Source organism: Heteronotia binoei, chromosome 21 (genome assembly GCF_032191835.1).
Source record: "Heteronotia binoei isolate CCM8104 ecotype False Entrance Well chromosome 21, APGP_CSIRO_Hbin_v1, whole genome shotgun sequence".
Taxonomy (NCBI): domain Eukaryota; kingdom Metazoa; phylum Chordata; class Lepidosauria; order Squamata; family Gekkonidae; genus Heteronotia; species Heteronotia binoei.
The window spans coordinates 168,643,874-168,665,630 of NC_083243.1; the positions used below are offsets into that span (position 1 = coordinate 168,643,874).

The 21,757-nt window shown below is 44.7% G+C and overlaps 1 protein-coding gene across 2 annotated transcripts in view; it reads right to left on the reverse strand.

Moving 5' to 3' along the window:
- LOC132589247 (membrane-spanning 4-domains subfamily A member 12-like) overlaps positions 1-21,757 on the reverse strand; it is a 40,400-nt gene that overhangs the window by 13,072 nt on the left and 5,571 nt on the right. Inside the window, exons 2-3 of one of the 2 annotated variants that reach the window (XM_060261945.1) lie at positions 18,056-18,175; positions 6,219-6,275 (exon numbers count right to left, since the gene is read on the reverse strand). In XM_060261945.1, coding sequence (XP_060117928.1) covers positions 6,219-6,275; positions 18,056-18,175 — 177 coding nt within the window. The remainder of the gene's footprint in view (positions 1-6,218; positions 6,276-18,055; positions 18,176-21,757) is intronic. The other variant, XM_060261946.1, reaches the window with a different exon arrangement.

Genomic DNA, 21,757 nt, shown 5'->3' on the forward strand with positions numbered 1-21,757 from the left:
ACACCTAGGAACAACATCAGGGCAAAACTGGAGATCTGACATGGGACAAAGGAATTGGCATAAGCCACCTCCCATTTCCAGAAATGTTCATTCCACAGAATCCAGCTCATCATTTCATGTTCTATATACTCTTATTTCTTTTGATCCATTGACATTGCTGATCAATTTAATTAAATGGATGTTGAAATATTCCCCAAAACCTGCATTATCTATGGACAACAGCAAGATGGGTCTGCATACCATGGAGAAAAAATGTCCTGCTGTGGCATCCACAGCTCTCTGAAAAAGCTATTATCTGTCTAGTCCTTATTTTATCAAATATATATCCTTCTCCCTCTCCCCTGAATGGGACTTTGATAACCCAAGCCAACAAAAATAATGAACCAGTCCCCATTAGTGTAAAATCTTGGCCTTTTAAACAGTGAGATCATTTGGGTCCACAGAGGTACAAAATCTTACTCAAAAGACTTTCTTCACAATTTCATTTATTCAATTTATACCCCAACCTACCCCCAAAATCAGCTCAGGGTGGCTTACATCATAAAACCATCAAAAATAAAACAATAAATAGACAAATGTCTATAAATAGTCAGGCAGCCGAATCCTGACTTACGCAGAGGTTGGACATTGCAATGTAGGCGTAACTGGGACGCCACTGGTTGACTCCCTAAGGCTAAGTTACGCCTGCGCATGGGGGCGGGGGAAGCATGCGAGACAATCCCCATGGCAACTCTGCCGGAGTGCGGACGCGCGGCCGAGGCGGCAGGAGGGGAGGGGCCTCACAGGGCTGTTGGATCAGCCAGTTCTGGCGCAGGCATCATAGCACATGACAGTTGGGATGGGGAGAGACAGCCCCAGAGAGGCTGATCGCCTGTTCCTCCCCGCCCCCTGACAGGGAACTGTGCCAATCACAGGCATACGGCCCAAGCCAAAGGAGAGAAGTCCTGCCGACATGGGGTGGGGGAAAAAGTGAAGCTGGGTGTGTGCACGCATGAGAGAGAGAAGCCTGGCTCGCTGCTGAGGTGAGGGCAGAGGGAGCGAAGGGGAAGTGCAGAGCTGCAGGATTGCCCAGTCCCACGGCTGTGCCCACTCACTGTCAGAGACTTGTGCCAATGGCAAGGAGACAAATGGAGTCATGTGCCCTCCCAGCGAGCCATAAGCAAACAGGAAACACATAGTGCAGGAGTCTACACTCAGAGAAGCCAGACAAAATGTGTGTATTGGAACGAGCAGACAGAGTCTCGGCATGCCACCAAGTCCCACAGGGAAGCCCTCCCTGGCACAGACATGGAGTCTCTCCTTCATGCCCCCTGCTCCTTGCAGGAAACCCCTCCCCCGGTGGCAGCAGAACACAGAGTGTGAGGCACCAGCCAGGTGCCCATTGCATTGCCCCCCCACTCCCCTCTTCTCTGTGCCATGAGCATGATAGCCCCATGGGTTGGGCAGGCTGCGGACTTAGGCAGGCTGCAGTGATGCATCCATCCCCAGACCATCCTCCCACCCATGGTATATGTGGGGGAAAGACCCTTGCGCTCCCCTGCCCAGTTTCTCAGCGAGGTGGCTCATTGGTCCCCACCACCCTCGCCACCGCCCCCCCCCCCCCCCGGGGAGCAAGCAAGCTCACTCTCTGAGACATTCCCTGGGGAGCCCACAGACAGAGTGGCAGAAGGGGAAAGGGAGAGGGACAGATAGGAGCTTGAAGCAGAAGCCAGGCAAGAGAGACAAAGTGGAGACACATCTAAGCGTTTATTGTGCGGGAACCAGGTGGAAGTTGAAAAGTTCTGCAGGGCATGAGGCTCCACTCTGAGAGGAAGGCAGGAACAGCTGACTGAGTAGAGGGGGGGCACTCGGACTCGCCATAACTGGAAGCCTCTCTGTCGAATCCCTACCTGCAAAACAGAGGAAAAGATTTAGAGCACCTGGGGAGGAGTGCCAAGCCACCTGCAGCCAGGGTTGGCAGAGGTGGGGGGGGATTTGATAGAACACCCCCCCCCCTCAGCACAGAAGAGAACCAGTCGACGCCCACCCTCCTGTCCTGAGTTGCTGCGCTCCTGGATTGCTTGCAATTCATCAGCCACAGCAGCATGAGGCAGCGTGTTGGCCAGGGACTGTCTTAAATGGACAGTCACTGACCTGCCTCCCCATACACATTGGCGTGGCTGCCACCCCCCCTTCCCCCCCCCCGTGGCCCTGCCAGGGGACAGACCATCTCCCTGGAATGTGGGAGGGCCCTCTGGCGGCATGCAGGGGCCTTGGGAACTATCAGCATGCCCCCCCACCCAGCCTTGAGCAAAGGGAGGGTGGAGGCAAGGTTGGGGTGCTCACTCACACTTACCTGTCGTCGTGTGGCCAGCCTTGTGTGTTGAGTGTCCGGAATTCGAGTACCTGTTGGGACTTAGAAATGGGAGAGGTTAGCCACAGAGCAGAGACTTTGCTCTCCTCCTTGCATGTCAAAGAGCTTGCTCTATACTGTCTAAGTGCCCTCTCTGTGCAGCACCCACCACCAGTGTCTCATCCTCACTCTGTCCACACGGCAGGGAGTTCCGAGACAGTGTCCTATGCCACGTGCCCTACCTAGGGAAGTGTGCGAGGCTGGACCTCAAGGTTATTTAGGAGGGAGGAGCGGCAATTGGGTGTCTGGGAGGGGGCTCATTGAGCCCAAGGCGCAAGGGGATTGGTGAAGCAATTACACAGCTCCCTATGGATTTGCAGGTGCGTGCAGCGGCAGGGGGAAAATATGTTTTCGGGATCAATGGGTGCCTATGGGATGCACCAGCCTTTTCGTTGGCATAATTTTGTGCCTCTTGGAGGGGACGTGCCAGGGCCCAAAGCTTTTGGGAGCCGACTGTGCCTGGACATGCCCCTGACTCCACCCTCTCCTGCTCCAGTCTGGCTGCCTACGCCCCAGTTGCGGTGCTGACTGGGAGCAGCGCCCCTCCACCTGAAGTCAGGGGAGAGAGCCTGCCTGAGTGCCCATAGATGGGTGTATCTCCCATTTCCGCCAGCGTGGAGGGACTTAAAATGGCACAATTGGCATTTACACCCATGTCGCTTCCAGAGCACTTTCAGCAACCCCCCCCCCCCTTTAGGATTGTGCTCTTAATGTCAATAGCAAAAAGCCCCATGCCTCATGACAAAAAAACTCAACACAAAATCAGCTTCCAGAAAAACAGCAAGGTAAATTGGCCTCAAAATAACCAGAAATGGGGGGGGGGGGGGGGGGACAAAAGACTCAAACAAAACAAAAGGCTCAAGGATGCATGCAGAAATAAGGGATGAACTAATGGGGGCGCAGAACTGATGAAAAAATGTGGAAAAAATTGGAAAAATTGTGAAAAGACCCTAGGTTTGACCTATGGTAATTGGAGCCCATGCAAATTAAAAGAGGATCTTAATTCTCTTTAACAATGAGGGATAATTGTTAGGAGATGGCTCTGCTCAACTTAAATAAGGTTACCCCTCCGAAAGAGGAGCAGAGGAGCAGGCATGTCTGTCTATATAAAGAAATAGCAGTTACTGGTGATGAATAGAGAGACAAAGAAGCATAACAGGCATAAGTTGGTTAAGCAGTTCAAGGGTACAGGACCTGTCCCTGGCAGATTTTACACTGGGCAAAAAATCCAGTAATGCTGCGCTTTCAAAAGTGATCATCTACATTACAATCCGCCTTCACTTCTGTTTTGCTCCAGTGTTTTTGACTGTCTGAGAATCTGAAGTACCTATTTGCCTTCTCTGGGAATCAAGATATTAAAGAAACACCAGAAGATTTTAGGTCAGGCGTGTCAAACTCATTTGTTATGAGGGCCGAATCTGATATAAATCAGACCTTATCGGACTGGGCTATGTTGGGCTGGGCCACGAGTGTACCTATTTAAGATTAGTTAGCAGAGACAAACACTTTAATAATAATAATATTTAATTTGTATCCCACCCTCCCCGCCGAAGCAGGCTTAGGGCGGCTCACAACACAGGCACTTCAACAATTAAAACAATACATATTATACATACATACATACATATTATAAATCAAACATTTTTAAAATTAATCATCATTGTAATTAAAAAGCATTCTAAGCTTAGGTTAATATTAAAAGCTTGATGTTATACATCGTACAGTTTTTCCATGGTGACGGTATTCATTCAACAGTATGCTGTAAGATCATTAAGTAAAGGCCAGCTGAAAAAGAGCAGTCTTGCAGGTTCTGTGGAACTGAGCAAGGCTCCGCAAGGCCCGGACCTCTTTATAAAGGACACAAACACAATTAAAGATTTTTTTTTTTTAAAGAAAACATGCTTAAAACATTAGCACTCATCGGTCTTAAAGGTGCTTTCTTTGTGTTTCTCTCATGGGACCCACAGAACTGGGCAAAGGAAGCTCTGGCTCTTTCCCTCACTCCCTAGGAGATCAGGAGGGAGAGTAGCCTCAGCCAATAGAAGGAAGAGAGGCTTGGCTCAGTAGCTCTGCTTTGCAATTGAGAGAGTCTGGCAAAGCAAGCTGTGCCTCCCCCCTCTTCCATCCCAAAGGAGGAACCTCAGCCAATGGAGAAAATAGAAGTTTTGCTCTGTAGCTCCTGTGCAATTGAGCAAGCCTGGCAAAGCAAACTGTTATGTAGAAGGAAGCAAGAAAGAGGGAAAAGAAAGCAGAGGACAGCCCGTTATTCAGGGGCCTGATAAGAGCCCTCCGGGGTCTAATTTGGCTCCTGGGCCACATGTTTGACACCTCTGCTCTAGGTATTTCTCCTCCAAGGGGAACTCACTTAGGATGTGCTGCCTCAGGAACCCACTCAGGAGAATTGGGAGCACAGATCAATATGTTCCATCCTCTAAGCACTCTCATCCAAATAATTTGCACATAACTAAACTTCATGAAGCATCCTAATGAACTCTAAATCCATATGGAAAATGTGCCAGTTCACAAGTACACAATTAGGACTGACATAAACTTGCCAAAGGATATAAAGTCCATTGAATACAAAATAAACCCATCATTGTGTTCACTTAAAAACCTTCTCCTGCTTCATAGATATCTGTGAGAATATCTCTTGAACACCCTTTCTGCTCAAGAGCAAGTGTGGTGTTGAGTTTAATTAGACTAAGTTCTAGAAGACTTGGATTCAGATCCCCACCCTACTATGACATTTGCTGGCTGACCTTTTTTATTTGTTTACTTTTTATTTATATCCCACCCTCTCCACAAACAGACTCTGCAAGCGGACCTTGGGTTAGTCACATTACACTGTCAGCCCAAGTTACCTCTCAGGGTTATTGAAGGATAAAATGAGGAAGGACCACCTATGCTGCCCTGAGTTCCTTGGAGGCAGTGTGAAATAAAATATACTAGCTAAGAAAATTTTGTCAATCCTATCGCCCAATATATTCATCATTTAGCACTACTATTTAAGATGGTTACAAGTCCCCTCCTTCTAGCATCTGTATATTCAGAGTAATGGAGTAATAATTTCCTCTCATTTTGGCTTTGTTATTTATGTACACAGTAAATTAGAATATAGGATGAGTGTATATAAACAGCTGAACACAACCTACAGCTATTCCTGGGATGTACCACTTCAGACTTTAGGGAATAAACTGCATGTTTGAAAACTCCTTTCCTGAGGAAAAAGATCTTTGAATTAGCAATCCTGCATTTCTCACTTGTACTTTGAAGCAGTACTGCCTAGAAACAGTTATACACATAGTTTTCTTCTTTTGGAGATTTATCTGCATTGATTGAGTCTATTTAATAGATGCACCTATAATAGAAAGTGTGGTGCAATGTATAGATTACTGGATTTTTTTGGACTGTAGAGACCTGAGTTCAAATCTCTAATCACTCATGGACTCAATGGGTGACCTTTGGTCAATGACTGGTTCTTAACATAACTTGCATCACACCCTTTTTTGTGATAATAAAGCATATGTGTTGTTCTTTGCTGTACCTGCATGACCTCTTCCTGACCTCCTTGGATTTAAAATGGGATACAAATGTGTTAAATAAGTGTCCCTCCGCATAGACTATGACTTTCTCTTTCAATGGAATTCTATGAAATAAGGTCATATGTTTTATGGAAACCAATTAGGCCCCAACTCTTTCTTTGAAAGGGGCCTCCTTGCCCCCATCCTTTCAGCTAAAATGAGTCTTTATGTTCAGTCACTCCCAGAAACCTTCAATCTGAGTGGGATGAACAGTTAAACAACAATAACAAAAGAGACTGACTCACTGCACACTCAGTAGGGCTCTTCTCAGCACCAATGGAGAGGCATCCAGAGACAATGTACTGTTTGGGAGGAAGAAAACAAGTGAGTGGTTGACATTGTTACAGAAAATCTCCCTTCTCACTGTCACAGAACCCACCTTAGACAGCTTGGGGCAGAAATGAAGACGACTGATATCTTCCTTGGTGATTTTTGTTATTATTCATACATAAATATTGAGAGGCCATACCTCTTTATACCTCACAGCAAGATATCCTGGCATTTGATCAGAAGATCAGCATTTCTATTGGTAAGTAAAAATGGTGTTCTTACATTTTATTTGTTTTTAACATCCCAATTGTCTCCTTCAATCTTCGGGGCCTCAAAATCAACATTAAGATTGTTTCTGCACTTTCCCGTGATGGGTAGCTATGAGGCAGACGTGGGGGATGCAGGATGTATGATAGTTCACACCTCTGTCCTGCCTCTGCTGAAGTTGCATGAAATCCTGATACATGGTTGTTAGGGATGAGCCAAAACTGTTTTGTGAGTTCCACAAAAGTCTCCAATTTCCAGCAATTTTTAATGCATTGAGGACATGTTTGCAATGTTTCATTATGTTTCTTCTAAATGCCATTTTCCTTCTTCTTTGTCTCACAGTCCCTGGTCTCATTTACTCATCATGTCATTCAACCTGATTGGCTGTCATCACTCATGTGATTTTGATCATTGCTAACACTATAGTGATTCTTAGATATATAATGAGCCAGCATAGTGTGGTGGTTAAGAGCAGAGGACTGGGTTTGATTCCACACTCTCCCACTTGAAGCCTGCTGAGTGACCTTGGGTCAGTCTCAGAACTCTCTCAGCCCCACCTACCCTTACAAGATGCCAGTTGTGGGAAGAGGAAGGGAAGCTGCTTTGAGATGTCTTAAGGTAGAGACAAGCTGTGTAGACTTTTTCTTCATATATATGACAGCTTGGAAAAGGTACATTTGTCACCACCAACAACTGAATTTTTAAAAAGTGTGGAACAAATGAGGCCAAGGATGATGAGGACAGACATATATCAGTACTCAATGAGATGATTTCCCACAATACTTTATTTGGCTATGCTAATTAATTAGGAAACATTTGGCACAACCCTCTTGTGCCAATAATAAACAAATGTGCATGAAGAAGCTGGCTGTGCAGACACAGCTTAAAGGAACTTTCCTATGTGAAAGTTAAATCACCTTTGAACCATTTCCTTATTATTTATGAAGAAGAAGATATTGGATTTATATCCCGCCCTCCACTCCGAAGAGTCTCAGAGCGGCTCACAATCTCCTCTACCTTCCTCCCCCACAACAGACACCCTGTGAGGTGGGTGGGGCTGGAGAGGGCTCTCCCAGCAGCTGCCCTTTCAAGGACAACCTCTGCCAGAGCTATGGCTGACCCAAGGCCATGCTAGCAGGTGCAAGTGGAGGAGTGGATGCATGGTTATTGTTAATGAAGCATAGAAAGCAGAAAAGAAGCATTTGTAATGCCAATGTGCACTCTGACCAGAAAAGATTTCACATTCACATCACAAACCATCTTAGGAAGATCTGCTTTAAGCCTTGCATGTGAAAATGTGAGACAATACAGAAAACAAACAAAAAATCTAGTGAAAATCAGACTGGACAGGAGAACAGGCTAGATGGAGAAATGAGGATGTGTCCATAGACAGCAACATGCAAATAAAGAAAAGAAGCTGATGAGATTGCTGAAAAAGACAGCCACAGGTTGACAGTAGGAGTGTGCATAGACACTGCAAAATTCCATCCCACACATCCTTAAACAGCAGTTACTATTTTCACTTGCTCTAAACCTAGTCCAGAATGTTTCCAGTTTTGGAGTTGAGATGCTTGTTGTTGTTTGCATGATCTGTTACAGAAAATTTCTAAATCACAATCCATATTCAGAGCTCATCTTTTTCTTGTTAAAATGTGAACACTTGCATAAGGATGTCAAAATTTTGCTGCAGGTGGTTGGTGCAGTTTCAAGTTGCCTCTCTTCCTAGTCATTATCCCCATATTCCCAGACCTCTCCACAAAGGAACATTTGAATCTTTGTTTCTCTTTTTCAAATTCTATGTTCTTGTCATTGGACCCATACAGTCCTCCCCCTCCCTAAGGCACCCTAGCAACAGCTTCAGGGGGTTATTTTTAGCAGAAGCTTAACTTGGCTTCACAAACTCAGAATGAAACGCCCTCACAATCTCTCCTCAAAGTTTTCTTTTTCCGCCTCTCTATCACATGACATTAAATATGGATAGGGTGCACATGAGCACAGTTCTGCAAATTCAGAAAATTACTAAGGAATACCCTACGCCCACAATTCCAGGAGGAGAAAGGATGTAAAAAACCAAGCAATCAGTAATGCAGCAATGAGAATAAGAAGTGGAATAGAAATAAAATGCGACTAGAGTACTTGGTATGGTACAGCTTCAAACATTAAAACCATTGTTCTCCCCTCCCTCCGCCCCTTTCAAATTATAAAAGGCCTAACTAGACATCAAGAGGACACAAAGCTGCCATCAACCTGTTTAGCTTTCATGCAACACTCCAGCAATGTTCAGCAAACAAAAATATGACACAATATCATTCAGTTTAGCATTCCTATCATGACTATTCCACTTAACTGGTAGTAGGGTTGCCAATCCCCAGGTGGGGGCAGGGGATCCCCCTGTTTGGAGGCCCTCCTCCCACTTCAGGGTTGTCAGAAAGCGGGGGGAGGGGAGGGAAATGTCTGCTGGGAACTCTATTATTCCTTATGGAGATTTATTCCCATAGAAAATCATGGAGAATTGATCTGCAGGTATCTGGGGCTCTGGGGGGGGGGCTGTTTTTTGGGGTAGAGGTGCCAAATTTCCAGTATAGTATCTAGTGCCTCGCCCCAAAATACCCCCCAAGTTTCAAAACGATTGGACCAGGGGGTCCAATTCTATGAGCCCCAAAAGAAGGTGCCCCTATCCTTCATGATTTCCTATGGAAGGAAGGCATTTAAAAGGTGTGCCGTCCCTTTCAATGTGATGGCCAGAACTCCCTTTGGAGTTCAATGATGCTTGGCACAGCCTTGATCTTGGCTCCACCCCTAATGTCTCCTGGCTCCACCCCCAAAGTCTCCTGGCTCCACCCCCAAAGTCTCCTGGCTCCACCCCCAAAGTCCCCAGATATTTCTTGAATTGGACTTGGCAACCCTAACTGGTAGTGTTGCTTGCTGGGATAGAGAACATTGAGCAGATGACCACATTGCATATTTCTTTTACTAGGCGTTATCAGGAAAACATAGGAAAGGGATATGTGGGAGGGGAGCAGCTCTACTTCCTTGCCATATTCATGCTCATTTCAAACTTTTTAAAGCACATACAGTGAACTCCCGGAGAGGTGCCACTACTGAAAAACCAGTACTGTTGCTGGTGGCCACCTAGCTCGGATCTCAAGGAGATAGCAGGGCTTGTGAGGCAGATCCTTACTGCAGGATGGGACAATATGGGAGGAGGCAGTGCTTGGCTCCAAACCATTTAGGGCTTTAAAGGTAAGAGCCAGCCAGCACTCAAAATTGTGCCCTTTGACATATGTTTATTCTGTGCACTTAGAATGTCCAAAGAGGACTATGGTTAGGGCCTAATAAGGGTAAATGTTCAAGAATACTAAGTATTTGTTGCCTAATATATGGTGAAGAGCCTAGAATCTAAATCTACATAGAGCTGCATGAACACAAGAGTTTTCATTCTTAAAAAACAATTTTCTAAAATGTTTGAGAAGTCTCCTCTGGAAGGTCAGGAGAAAAGGGCATGGTAGGGAAGGAATTTCATCAGTAGAAGGATGGGACTGCCTAACTTTGCACAGTTTCATCCACATATCCTAATTTCAGGTATCTCAGCTTAATTACTTCCAGAGATCACTGTCTCTGCTTATTTCTTGGATTGCACCACCACACTGCAAAAATTTAAACTCTGCAAAATCTGACTGTGGTAATCGTAACAGATATGATAGGCTGCCAAATGCCAAAACAGACCGTTTTGAATATTTTGGAATATTATTGATTTTTCATAGTTATTTTGGGTTTCAATACTTTCTTTGTATGCTTTCTACATCTGTACTTTCATGACCTTCTCCCAGTTTTGTATCACCCACCTGGAGGCTGGCAATCCTACTTGTACAGATTACAGTGATAACTGATATGTAGCATTTTGAACTCTGGAAGTGCAGTACAACTTCTTAGCATCATACAAACTTTTTGCCTGAGTAATTTTGAGGAAATATTGAATTTTAATTATATTTCTTAAAAAACATAATATCATTCATTATTTATTTGATACTCCAAACTGTGCCTACCCATGGTAATGGCATAGAGTTGTCATGTGCCTTTCCTACCCTGGCAGCCCTTATACACCAGTGACTGATTGGAGAAAGAATTTTTTTTTAAATGCCATCATTGATGGCATGATGTCACTTCCAGGTTTTCTGAAAGCAAAAACCAGAAGTTACATCAGTCCTCTCTAGGAATCACCAAAATTAGAGGTATTTCCAATGATTCCAAGTTTTCCAGATGTGATGTCATGCTGTCAGTGCCAGCTCCACCCCAATCTCCTGCTGCTTGCCAGATGGCGTAATGCTATAATGGCTGGAATGTGCCAGACACAAAGCTGCTGAATGTACATTTGACTATTCAAGTTTCTACATTCAGGATTGTATAGAATTTTTTCCCAGAATAATGACTTTCTGAGGGCCTAATGACAAAATATTCTGGGAGTTCCAGGTGCAGAACACCCAACATTTTAAAAAACTTACTTAGCATGCATTAGCCTTGCCATTTGCTTACCTACATTGGGCGAACCCACACCCTCAATATTTTGAGGAACAGGAGAGAGTGGGGGGGGGGGATAGTGGAGAGCCGGAGAGCCGGTTTGGTGTAGTGGTGAAGTGTGAGGACTCTTATCTGGGAGAACTGGTTTTGATTCCCCACTCCTCCACTTGCACCTGCTAGCATGGCGTTGGGTCAGCCACAGCTCTGGCAGAGGTTGTCCTTGAAAGCTGCTGTGAGAGCCCTCTCCTGCCCCACCCACCTCACAGGGTGACTGTTGTGGGGGAGGAAGGTAAAGGAGATTGTGAGCCGCTCTGAGACTCTTCGGAGTGGAGGGCGGGATATAAATCCAATATCTTCTTCTTCTTCTTCAATGGTGATGCTCTAGGAATTCTCTCAATCTCTATGGTGAAGGCCATGGAGATTTTAGAGATCCCTAGAGTATCACCTAGAAGTGACATCAAATAAACCTCCCTCTGAATGTAATATTACACCCTCTACTATGATTTAGGAATTTCCCCAGTATCTATGGTCTTTACCAAAGTGGTTGGGGAAATTCCTAGGTTATCATGGAGAATATGCTGTCACATCCTCTGAAAGTTTACCCTCTCAGGCATCGCCCCTAAAATCTGGCATTTGGTGGTGCAGGCCTGGTATTGGAACCATGCCATAGGGGATGGGGCTTTTAATCTTTTCCCCTTCATTGTTTTCCTAATCAAATGCAGCCCCTAGATAGTGCTATGTGTCCTGTTGTTAAAGTGCACATGTACAGTGCAATGCCACACCTCAGGCATTTTTGATCAAGAAAAAATTCTGAGGGGCTAAATGTCCCCTCCCTTCACACCAGTGAATTTGGCCCCTGAATGCTTGCTAACTGAGTTTTTTTTAAAAAGCTGGGTAGGTTTGAGAGACTGGTGGTCATGGGACTTACCATAAACAAGGCCATGACCTTCTCATGCCATTATCTATGGCTGCATAGAGTTTGAAGTAAATCTTAGAACATCCCATGATTCAGTGATGTCATTTTCAGCTATATAGCCAGAAGTGATTTTATGGCATCAAAAGATCACAGTTTTGCCCTCTCATTTTGCTCTAGGCTCCCTGCTTACCCACTAGAGGTATGAGATCATATTGCCTTCTGTCACTCCAGCAGATGGTAGGGGGTGGAAATCACCATTAGGTGATGGTGTTACATCATTTCCTGAGGAAACCTGGGAGTGATGTCACATTATTCTTGGAATCACCAGAAGTTCTATAGTTTTACCACAGAGTTTCTGGCAATTCCTACAACAGCATGACATCACTTCCATGTTCCCCACAGAAGTGACACAATGCCATTGCCTAATGGTGCCCCCCCAGACAAGTTGCCAGCAAGCAATGCTATTTTTCCCCTCACAAGCCCATTAAGTGGTGGCAAGGCATGGGGGAGTACTGGCAACTCTAACACTGGATACTGCTTCCATGAAACTTCCCACATATTGTGTAATTAGTGTTGTGACTCAGAAGCCTCAGAGGAGGAGCATGGGGAACCAGAAAAAGGGCCCAAGGAAGGACAAGAAACTCAGTACAAGAAACTCAGCATAATAGAAGAGTCTGAACCAGCTGTGCCAGAGGCTGCCCCCTGAGGAACTAGAATTTGAGGCTCATAGGGTTGCCGAGTCCGATGTGTCCCATAGCCGGGGACTTTTCTCACCAGTGACATTCCCACATGGCTGTTCTAGGCATTTCTGAGAAAACTCTATGGTTTTCCCAGGCGCTTTAGCCATTGGTACCTATTGTACCATAGAGTTTCCCCTCCCAAATGGCTAGAGCATCCAGGAAAACCATATTTTCCCCGGAAACACCTAGAGCGGCTGCGCGGGGATGTCGCCAGCACGATGATGTCACTTCCGGGTGACATCATCGCACCAGCAATGTAGGGGGAGGTTTCCCCCGCTGGCCCAATGTGGGCTGGCGGGTTGGGAATCTCCCAGGCAGGGGAACCCCCGCCCAGACTGGGGACTTGGCAACCCTACTCATGACAAGAACTTCCATTTATCTCCCCCAGATTCTGGGGCAGCTCAGTACCATTCCAGGACCTGGACCATGAGTCCACCAGGATCCCACTCTGCCTCACAGGAATAGTGGAGTCAGTGGGCTCATGTTGAGAGAACTGAAAGGAGATGCAGTGCCAAGTTTGCCAACCAACTGTGGAACCATTCTAAACGTAGTTCTCTGCAGGATTCTGGCCAGATTAAGAACTCAACAGAGAGTTCAAGAAACTGCCTGGAACATCTGGGGTTGCTGAGTGCAAGGAGATGAGCTTTGCTGGGTCAACCAGTTAATAAAGTCCAAATTCTTGTGCAGTGGATGCAGATCCAGACTGTGCCTACTTCTGTGCTCCAGACCTTGGCAGGTAGTAATCTGCAGGGTATATCCTGACTCACAAGGAGACTTGTGGGCAAGGAAGCCTGAGGTCCTAACAGTTAGGCTCTGAATCATCTTCTCATTTTTATTAATATAAGGCAACTGCAAGAAAATCCACAAAGCCCTCAGTGTGGTTAGCTGACTAAGCATATTGATTCAAAATGACGTCAGCGTGTGATAAGAATGTCAGTCTAGGAGCTCAGAGACCCAAGTTCAAATCTCCACTCTGCTATAAAGTTTTCTGTGTAATTCTCTCTGCCTAATTTACCACAAAGTGTAAAATAGAGGCAAGGAGAATTATGCATGTTGCTCTGAGCTCCTTGGAAGAAGGGGTTGAATAAAAATATACTAAATAAATAAATGCTCCTGAGCACATGATTTGTTTTTGATGCCATTCCTCTCACTTTAGAGAGTGACAAGCTGATGGAAAAACTGAACATACTACACAAGGCAAAAACATAAGGTAACATTGTTCCAAGTTTGTTGTTCATTAATGACATAACCACTGCAGAGAAGCCATATGACATACCATCTTGAAGTCAGTACTGCAGTGGCAAAGCCAGATGGTAGCTCAACATGATCCCCCATCAGACTCAGGTTCAGTATGATGGCTGGCATTGGCACAGGGTACTTCTTTTCTTACCTTGCCTCTTTTCAATTAGGTATAAATAGGGTTGCCAAGTCTATTTTGGAAAATATTTGGAGACTTTGGGGGCAGACCCAGGAGAGGGCAGGGTTTGGGGGAGTGGGGGGGTGGGGCTCAGCATGGTACAATGCCATAGAGTCTACCCTTCAAACTAGCCATTTTCTCCAGAGGAGTTGATCTCTGCCAACTGGAGATCTGTTGTAAAAGTGGAAGATCTCCAGGCCCCACCTGGAGGCTGGTAACCAGTCAGCGCAAAGGATGGCATCAGCAACTCTCAAAGAACAAGTATCTCTTTAAACACTTACCCTACTCTATTGTAATTTTACTTATTGCTTCACTCTACTGTAATTTTACTTATTGCTTCACTACTATAAATTAATAGTTTCCTTGTTAAATCCAGAGTATCTGTCAGTTGGAAAGTGCATTGAAAGTGGATTGAAAGTGCATTATTCCTAGTTTATCGTATATATGCAACATGTGAGTATAGTTTCCTCAGTCATTAGCCCTCTCCAGATGTTACAGTGGCATTCCATTCACACAGTGCAGGAGCTTGACATTTGAGAGTATGTACATGTGGTTCTGTAATATAAGGTGTGTTGCAGGTTCCTTTGCACTCCTGCAACTTGGGGTCCAACAACATGTGAATGGAAGGCCACTGTAACCTCTACATGAGGCTTTTCTCGTTGGGGCTTTGTACCAAAAGAGTGGTAGGCCTGTCTGCCAACCTCCAGATTGACTGGAGATCTCCTGGAATTACAATTCAGCTCCAGACTACATCAATCACATATTAATTATTTATTTAAAACACTTATTCCACTTCATCTGGAGAAAACAGCTGCTTTGGAAGGTGGGCTACATGACTTTATACCCTACCAAGGTCCCTCCCCTTCCTAAATTCCATTTTCCCAGGTTCTACCCTCAAATCTCCAGGTCTGAACCCAGAGTTGGCAACCCTACTTTCCATATGCAAGGCTTAGATTGCCCGACCTTTCTTGCTAACATCTAAGAGCCACATTATGTGTTCTCTTTTTTTTAAGACTTAGGTCTGGGTTCCCCACAGCCACATAGCAGCTGTGGGGAATGAAGTGTTGGAAGTGAAGGTGCTGTCCCGTCTCAGCCTCTAGACATTGTAGCAACAAGCTAGATAGCTAGATAGTCACACCGATCCTTTCTTCCTACGTGTCTACTCTTCGGCCTCTATCCCTTTGAAGTGCAGATTGTTTTCTCTGGGAACTTCCTTCCTTCCTCCTTCTCTTGCACAATGCTAATGCCTTTCTCCCTGCGAACACCAGGAGGGACAACGTGCTCTTGGCACCATGAGGCAGATGGCCTTTTTGCCATCTGCTTCCATCCTTAGCTAGTAAATTAGTAATCTATACTGCTGCTACTCTTTCCTATCCAAAGTGTACTTCTCTAATACAGAGAGGAGTATTTTCTCCTTTTAAACTTGCAATGTGGCTCGATAAGCTGAGTGACATGGTTAAGTGATACTCCTGCATTTGTAGCTTTGTTTAAGCACTCAGCGGTGCTAACTAATGGGAACTGACCTAACTATACCAGTTAATCCTAACATAAAGCAGGTCCTATTTGGGCTCAGACCACTGCCACAGAGAGAGGAAGTATAAATAGAAAAACTGCCAAGAGACACCATAAATGTTAAACAAGACAGTGCGTATTTCGCACCAACTGCTCCGCAGAGCCACGAAGAGCTGCGGCTTTTGCGTCGCAAATGTAAACTGGTTTTTGGCGGTTTACATTTGCGACGCAAAAGCCGCAGCACTTCGCGGCTCTTCCTGGTTCTGTGGAGCAGTTGGTGCGAAATCCGCGCAGACGCTGCGCGGTGAAGAGGGACATCGCTCCGGGGAAAGCCCTGTGCGAAAACGCCCAGTGTAATATAAAGGTCAGTGGCTTTCTGACAAAGCTTGCACATAGAACCATGTTGGTCATCTGTGATTGTATTGTAAAGATTGGGTTCCAGTGATAAATAAGCCTCCAAACTGAAGAAAGATGGTTCAGAATCTTTTTGGTCTTCTGTGAACGTATTGTAAAGATTGGGTCCCAGTGATAAATAAGCTTCCAAACTGAAGAAAGACAGTTCAGAACCTTGTTGGTCTTCTGTGAATGTATTGTAAAGATTGGGTTCCAGTGATAAATAAGCCTTCAAACTGAAGAAAGACGAATGAAACGTCTTGATATCTAGAACAGACATCTTTGAAAGGGCTTCTTTTAGTTCTTTGAACTAAATATTGGAATATTGTTACTCATCTCCAGACCACAGAGATCAATTTCCTTGGAGAAAAGGGTTGCTTGGGGGTGTGTGTGTGAATTCTATGGCATTATATCCTACTGAGGTCCCCCCTCCCCTTAAACCACATCTTCCCAAGAGTCCTGTCCCAAAATCTCCAGGAATTTCCTAACCCAGAGTTGGCAATACTAAACCCAAACCAACTGCTGTCTCCCTGGCACATGACTCATTTTTAATACATGATCACATAAAGCTTCTTTAAATTGAGCATTTGATCAGCAAACTGGCTGTCAGCAGACTAGCTGTAATACTCTCAGGTGGAGATCTTTTATATCACCTACTAACCTTTTAACTGGAGATACTAGAGATTCAACCTGGGACTTTCTCCACACAAAGCAGATGCTCTGCTACTGGACCACAGTCTATACAAAACACACATTTGTTTCATAGTATGCAATGTGTGTACATATTAAAACCCAGGAAAATCCTTAAAAAGGGAGTGTGTCAGGCCACTTTGGGTCTCAGATCTAAATCTCTGATTGACAAAATATGCTTGGAAATGCAGATCACTCAGCCTGTTCCAGAAGGAACGGGGGCCGCATCCTCCTGCTTCCGCTATTCTCTGGTGCTATGTTTGATAGCTCTGCTGCAGAGTTTCCCTTGAGTAGTATATTCACTAAATTTTAGCTCCTGGGGGCAAATAAAAACCAGCCTCTGGAGCCTGCAATTTTTGAGGGAAACAAAAGGGTATATTTTAACCTTTTCCCTGCCAGTTGCTTTTCTGTTCAAAATCTCCCTCATCTGCTTTTCTCTGGATAGGGAGAAAAAGCAGCGGGAGGAGCAATTGTTCCTCTAATCTGGCTGCTCATCTGGTCAAAATTTCACTTTCCCAAGGGGATTTTGTGGGGGGAGAGGTTTAAAATAACCAGGGCTTCATTAAATGTGTGTGCACTGTGTAGTTTACCTCTCAGGTGCTCTAGACACAGCCTACACCTTCAAACATCTCAATAATCCTGAGGACCAGGGCCATAAATAAAGGGAATACCTAGCTCCCGGGAAAACAAGGATTTGTGTAAAAAGGGAATTGTGTCTTTGAGGCTTGCTAGATATTTTGTAAGCACTCACACATCATTCAGGAAAGTATCCAATTACTCTAACATGAAACAGATTTGAAAACCCTGATGCTGGCTTTTTAGGGGCAAATGATGTATCCATTCTTGAAAATTCACTGGATCTCAGTACAGACTTTGTACAGTCATCCCTTGGAGATGTTCTGATCAAAATCTTGATAAAAGTTTAATTTAAAAATCTTTTTTTTTTTTGTAGAAACATGCCAGGAATGTAATAAATTAATGTAACCAAACAAATTTTTGAAGTAAGGAAGGGAGTCCATAACACTGTATTTTTTGGTAAAATACTTAAAAGAGATTCAAAATGGATTAGACTCTGTTGAAAGATGAAAGACATCATCTGTTCGGTTTTTAGAAACCAGGCAGACAGTGCATGGTGTCATGCTTCAGAATTAGCTAAAATCTTTATCAGATCACACATCCAGGAACTTGGATGGATCTGTAGATATTTCCTTCAGCAGCTGCTGCCCCTCCCACACCATCTTGGTCCCTTTCTTTCTCACATGGCACGCCAAGAGGTTCTTTATGGGCCATCTCCCTGCTAGGATATCAGCTTTCCCCATCTACCCAAAGGAATGGTCCAGCCCCACATATGATACTCACGGATGCTCCTCCCAAGAAGGGGATCTCTCCAGACACAAAGAATGAGGTATATACACTGGTCAAGGTGCTGAGAATGATCCCAAAGCTAATATGTATGAAGCCAGTCATGATCTGGATGGTCTGTGGGAACAATCAGGGGAATAATGCTTTGCACTTCATGGGTTAAATTCTCTCTCTCACACACACACACACACATAGCATACACACATGCCTCTCTTTCTGACCGCACTGACTTTCAAGGGCTGATGCTAGGCATTCTACAAATTATTTGTATAGTTAGTATTTACTTCGTTTTATAACTTCCTTCCACAAAGAAAGTATTTCACCATTTTCACTTTTTTTTTCATATTTCAGAAAATCTTTATTCTCTAAGCAATTCCCAGATGCTCATGGGAATGGTTAATGTCCCTTGCCAGCAGACTGAAATCTGACATTTAAAAATCTGCTCTAATTAACACTTTTTTTATAGTTCCAATGTGATTTGACAAGACACCTAACAAAATGTACCCCAACTGGGCCAGGTGGATCCAAAGTCTGTTGAGTAGGGAAGTGGGGGATCATCCTACAGCAGGCTTAGTTTGGTTGGATGAATATTATTATTTCCCAGCAGGCAATGTATTGATGATTGGGTTATCTTCTAATTAGCCTGGGAGCAATGGTACATGATTGGAGGTAGGGCCTGTACATCCTGTAGCTTGCTGAGTATCACCCATCAGCTATTCTATGGCACCCCAAGAGAGACTCTTTTAGGGTCATCTTTTGCTACCTTCCTAGGAAAGCACAAAGCAGAAATCGTCTCAAAACATCAGGTAGCTAAAAAACATGGCTTGTGGTCTGTGTTCATCTGGATCAGAGGTTGCAGCATTCTGTCATCTACTGGAGTTTCAAATAATACTCCCGTTGTCTATCTCTGTACACTGGCATCACCCCAGATCACTGTGACCTGGTTTTGCCATGATTTTATAAGATATGTATAAAATGGCTCTTTTTAAAATCCAGTTTCAACTTAAATTTGTATTGATTGTGGAAATGTTGAAAATGAAGCTGCCTGGTACTGAACCAGACTATTGGATCATCTACTAGAAGTTGCTGTTTGTGATCTTAGATACAGAAGTGTCTTTCCCACTGCCTGAGATGCTTTAACAGGAAATGCTCAACTAAAACAGGGATCTTCTGGCTATCAAACACATGTTCCATCTTTGAGCCACAGCCTCTCCCAAGGTCTTATATTAATATTCTCAATTTGTGAAGAAAGGGAATTACTGATATTGCCAACCTACAACAGCTAGAGGAACTATGCCAGTCTGGTAACATAAACCTCTTGCATTCTGGTCAGCAGGACAGAGGTTGATCTCATAGGTGAAAAAGCAAGAAAGATTTATGAAGACAAAATTTGCACCTCTTTGTATCCCAAGGCCTGGACATTCTTCCCCCTCTCCTGGCCCCTATTGGCAGGCCTAAAAGAACAAGATCAAGCAACACAGAGAGTATAGAAGGTTGCCAACCTTCAGGTGGGGCCTGGAGATCTGGAATTGCAAATTATCTCCAGACTACAGGGATCAGTTCCTCTGGAGAAAATGACTGCTCTGGAGGGTGGATTATATAGCATCATACCCTACTGAGGTTCCATCTCTCCCCAAACTCCACCCTCTCCCCCCAGGCTTCACTGCAAAATCTCTAGGAATTTCCCAACCTGGAAAAGGCAATCATAGAAAATAGCATTCCTCCAAAGGCAATTGATAAAAAGCAAGGTAAGCCCTTTACAAGATGGGGTAGGCATAGGGTTGCCAGCCCCCTGCTGGAGCAGGAGATCCCCCACCCCCAAACCCTGGCCCTACTGCCAACCATCTGGCCAGTGGGTGGACTTACCAGAAACAGGATGGAAGCCCAGGCTATATACGGTAACCAGCAACATGATGACACTTCTGGTGTGTACTGGCAATGTCTAAGCAAAAATTCTATGGTAGAAGCCATTTTTACTACAAAACGTGATGTCACTTCTGGTACACACCAGAAGAGATATCACCATGTTGCTGGTAATGTGGTAGGGTTGCCAATTCCCAGGGGGGAGGGGATCTCACAGCTTGGAGGCCCTCCCAACGCTTCAGGGTCATCAGAAAGTAAGGGGGGGGGATGTCTGCTGGGCACACCATTATTCCCTATGGAGATCAATTTGGGTATAATAGAGAATTGATCCACAGTTATCTGGGGTTTTGAGGGGCCTGTTTTTTGAGGTAGGGGCACCAAATTTTCAGCACAGCATCCAGTGCCTCTCCTCAAAATACATCCAAGTTTCAAAAGGATTGGACTAGGGAGTCCAATTCTATGAGCCCCAAAATAAGGTGCCCCTATCCTTCATTATTTCCAAATGGAAGGCATTTAAAAGGTGTGGTTTAAATGTGATGGCCAGAACTCCCTTTGGAGTTCAATAATGTTTGTCACAGCCTTGCTCCTGGCTCCACCCATAATGTTTCCTGGCTCCACCCCCAAAGTTTCCTGGCTTCACCCCCAAAGTCCCCAGATATTTCTTGAATTGGACTTGGCAACCCTACAATGTGACCTGGGCCTTCCTCCCACTCCCATTCCCCCACCAGATGCCAGGAGCGATCTGACAACCCTAAGTAGGGATGTGTGAAAAAAGCACTGGGAGGCAACATTTTTCTTAAATGATCCATTTAGTTTTTTACTGGTTATCAAAAGGGAGAAAGGAAGTAATGGTCATCATCATAGACCGTGTCCTTATCTTGTCTATTTCAGTGCCGTCTTTCTGAGAAATTGTGGGTGCTGAAAGTTTTGTCAATTAATTGATGAAGTTAATTTTAACTTTGAATTGTATTTTACATTTTGTAACCCACCCTGCTGAGGTCGGTAAAATGAGTACCCAGCTTGCTGGGGGGAAAGTGTAGATAACTGGGGAAGGCAACGGCAAACCATCCCGTAAAAAGTCTGCTGTGAAAACGTTGTGAAAGCAACATCACCCCAGAGTCGGAAACGACTGGTGCTTGCAGGGGAGCGAGGGCTAAAAATATAATAAGTAAATAAAAATGGTGCGTGTGTGGGGGGTGTGTGCAAATTCTAGGGCCCTGACTGTTGCCAGATCATTTGTCCAGAGTTAAGGAATATTTGACCCAGTGAATCAAGCATTCGGGCTTACACAATAAACTGGCCAAGGCGGCATCTTCACTGATAGCCAGCTATTTATTTATATAGCAAATGTATACACAGCTCTCCAGAGACCTGTAATTTGTTATCTCATCAGCTCAGGGCAGCTCATTTGGGATCCCCAGGAGATCTCCCATCCAGGCACCAGCCAGACTCCCAAGAACCTTCTAACCCTACCCCAGAATGGCTTTGGAATTAGGCTGTGCTTCATGGAAAATGGTTTTTAAAAATCCAAATGTAATATCCTATAACTAGACTTGCCACCCACATCCATACTGGGGCAGTTGGGTGTCCCCCAGCATGGCTTGCAGGTGCTCCTTTAAAAGTAACCAAATACTTGCTGCCTCTTTTTTAAAAAAAAAAAAAACCCTAGTGAGACATGGACCCCTCTCTTCCTCCCACCCCCATTTTAATAGGCATTTTAATGCATGTATGCTTCCATGGAATTGTAGATTGGGTTGGATCCAACTAGCTTTATTGCTGATGTAAAGGGAAGTCCGCTTATAAAGGGGAAGCTATGCTGGGGATTGTGGTGTCTGT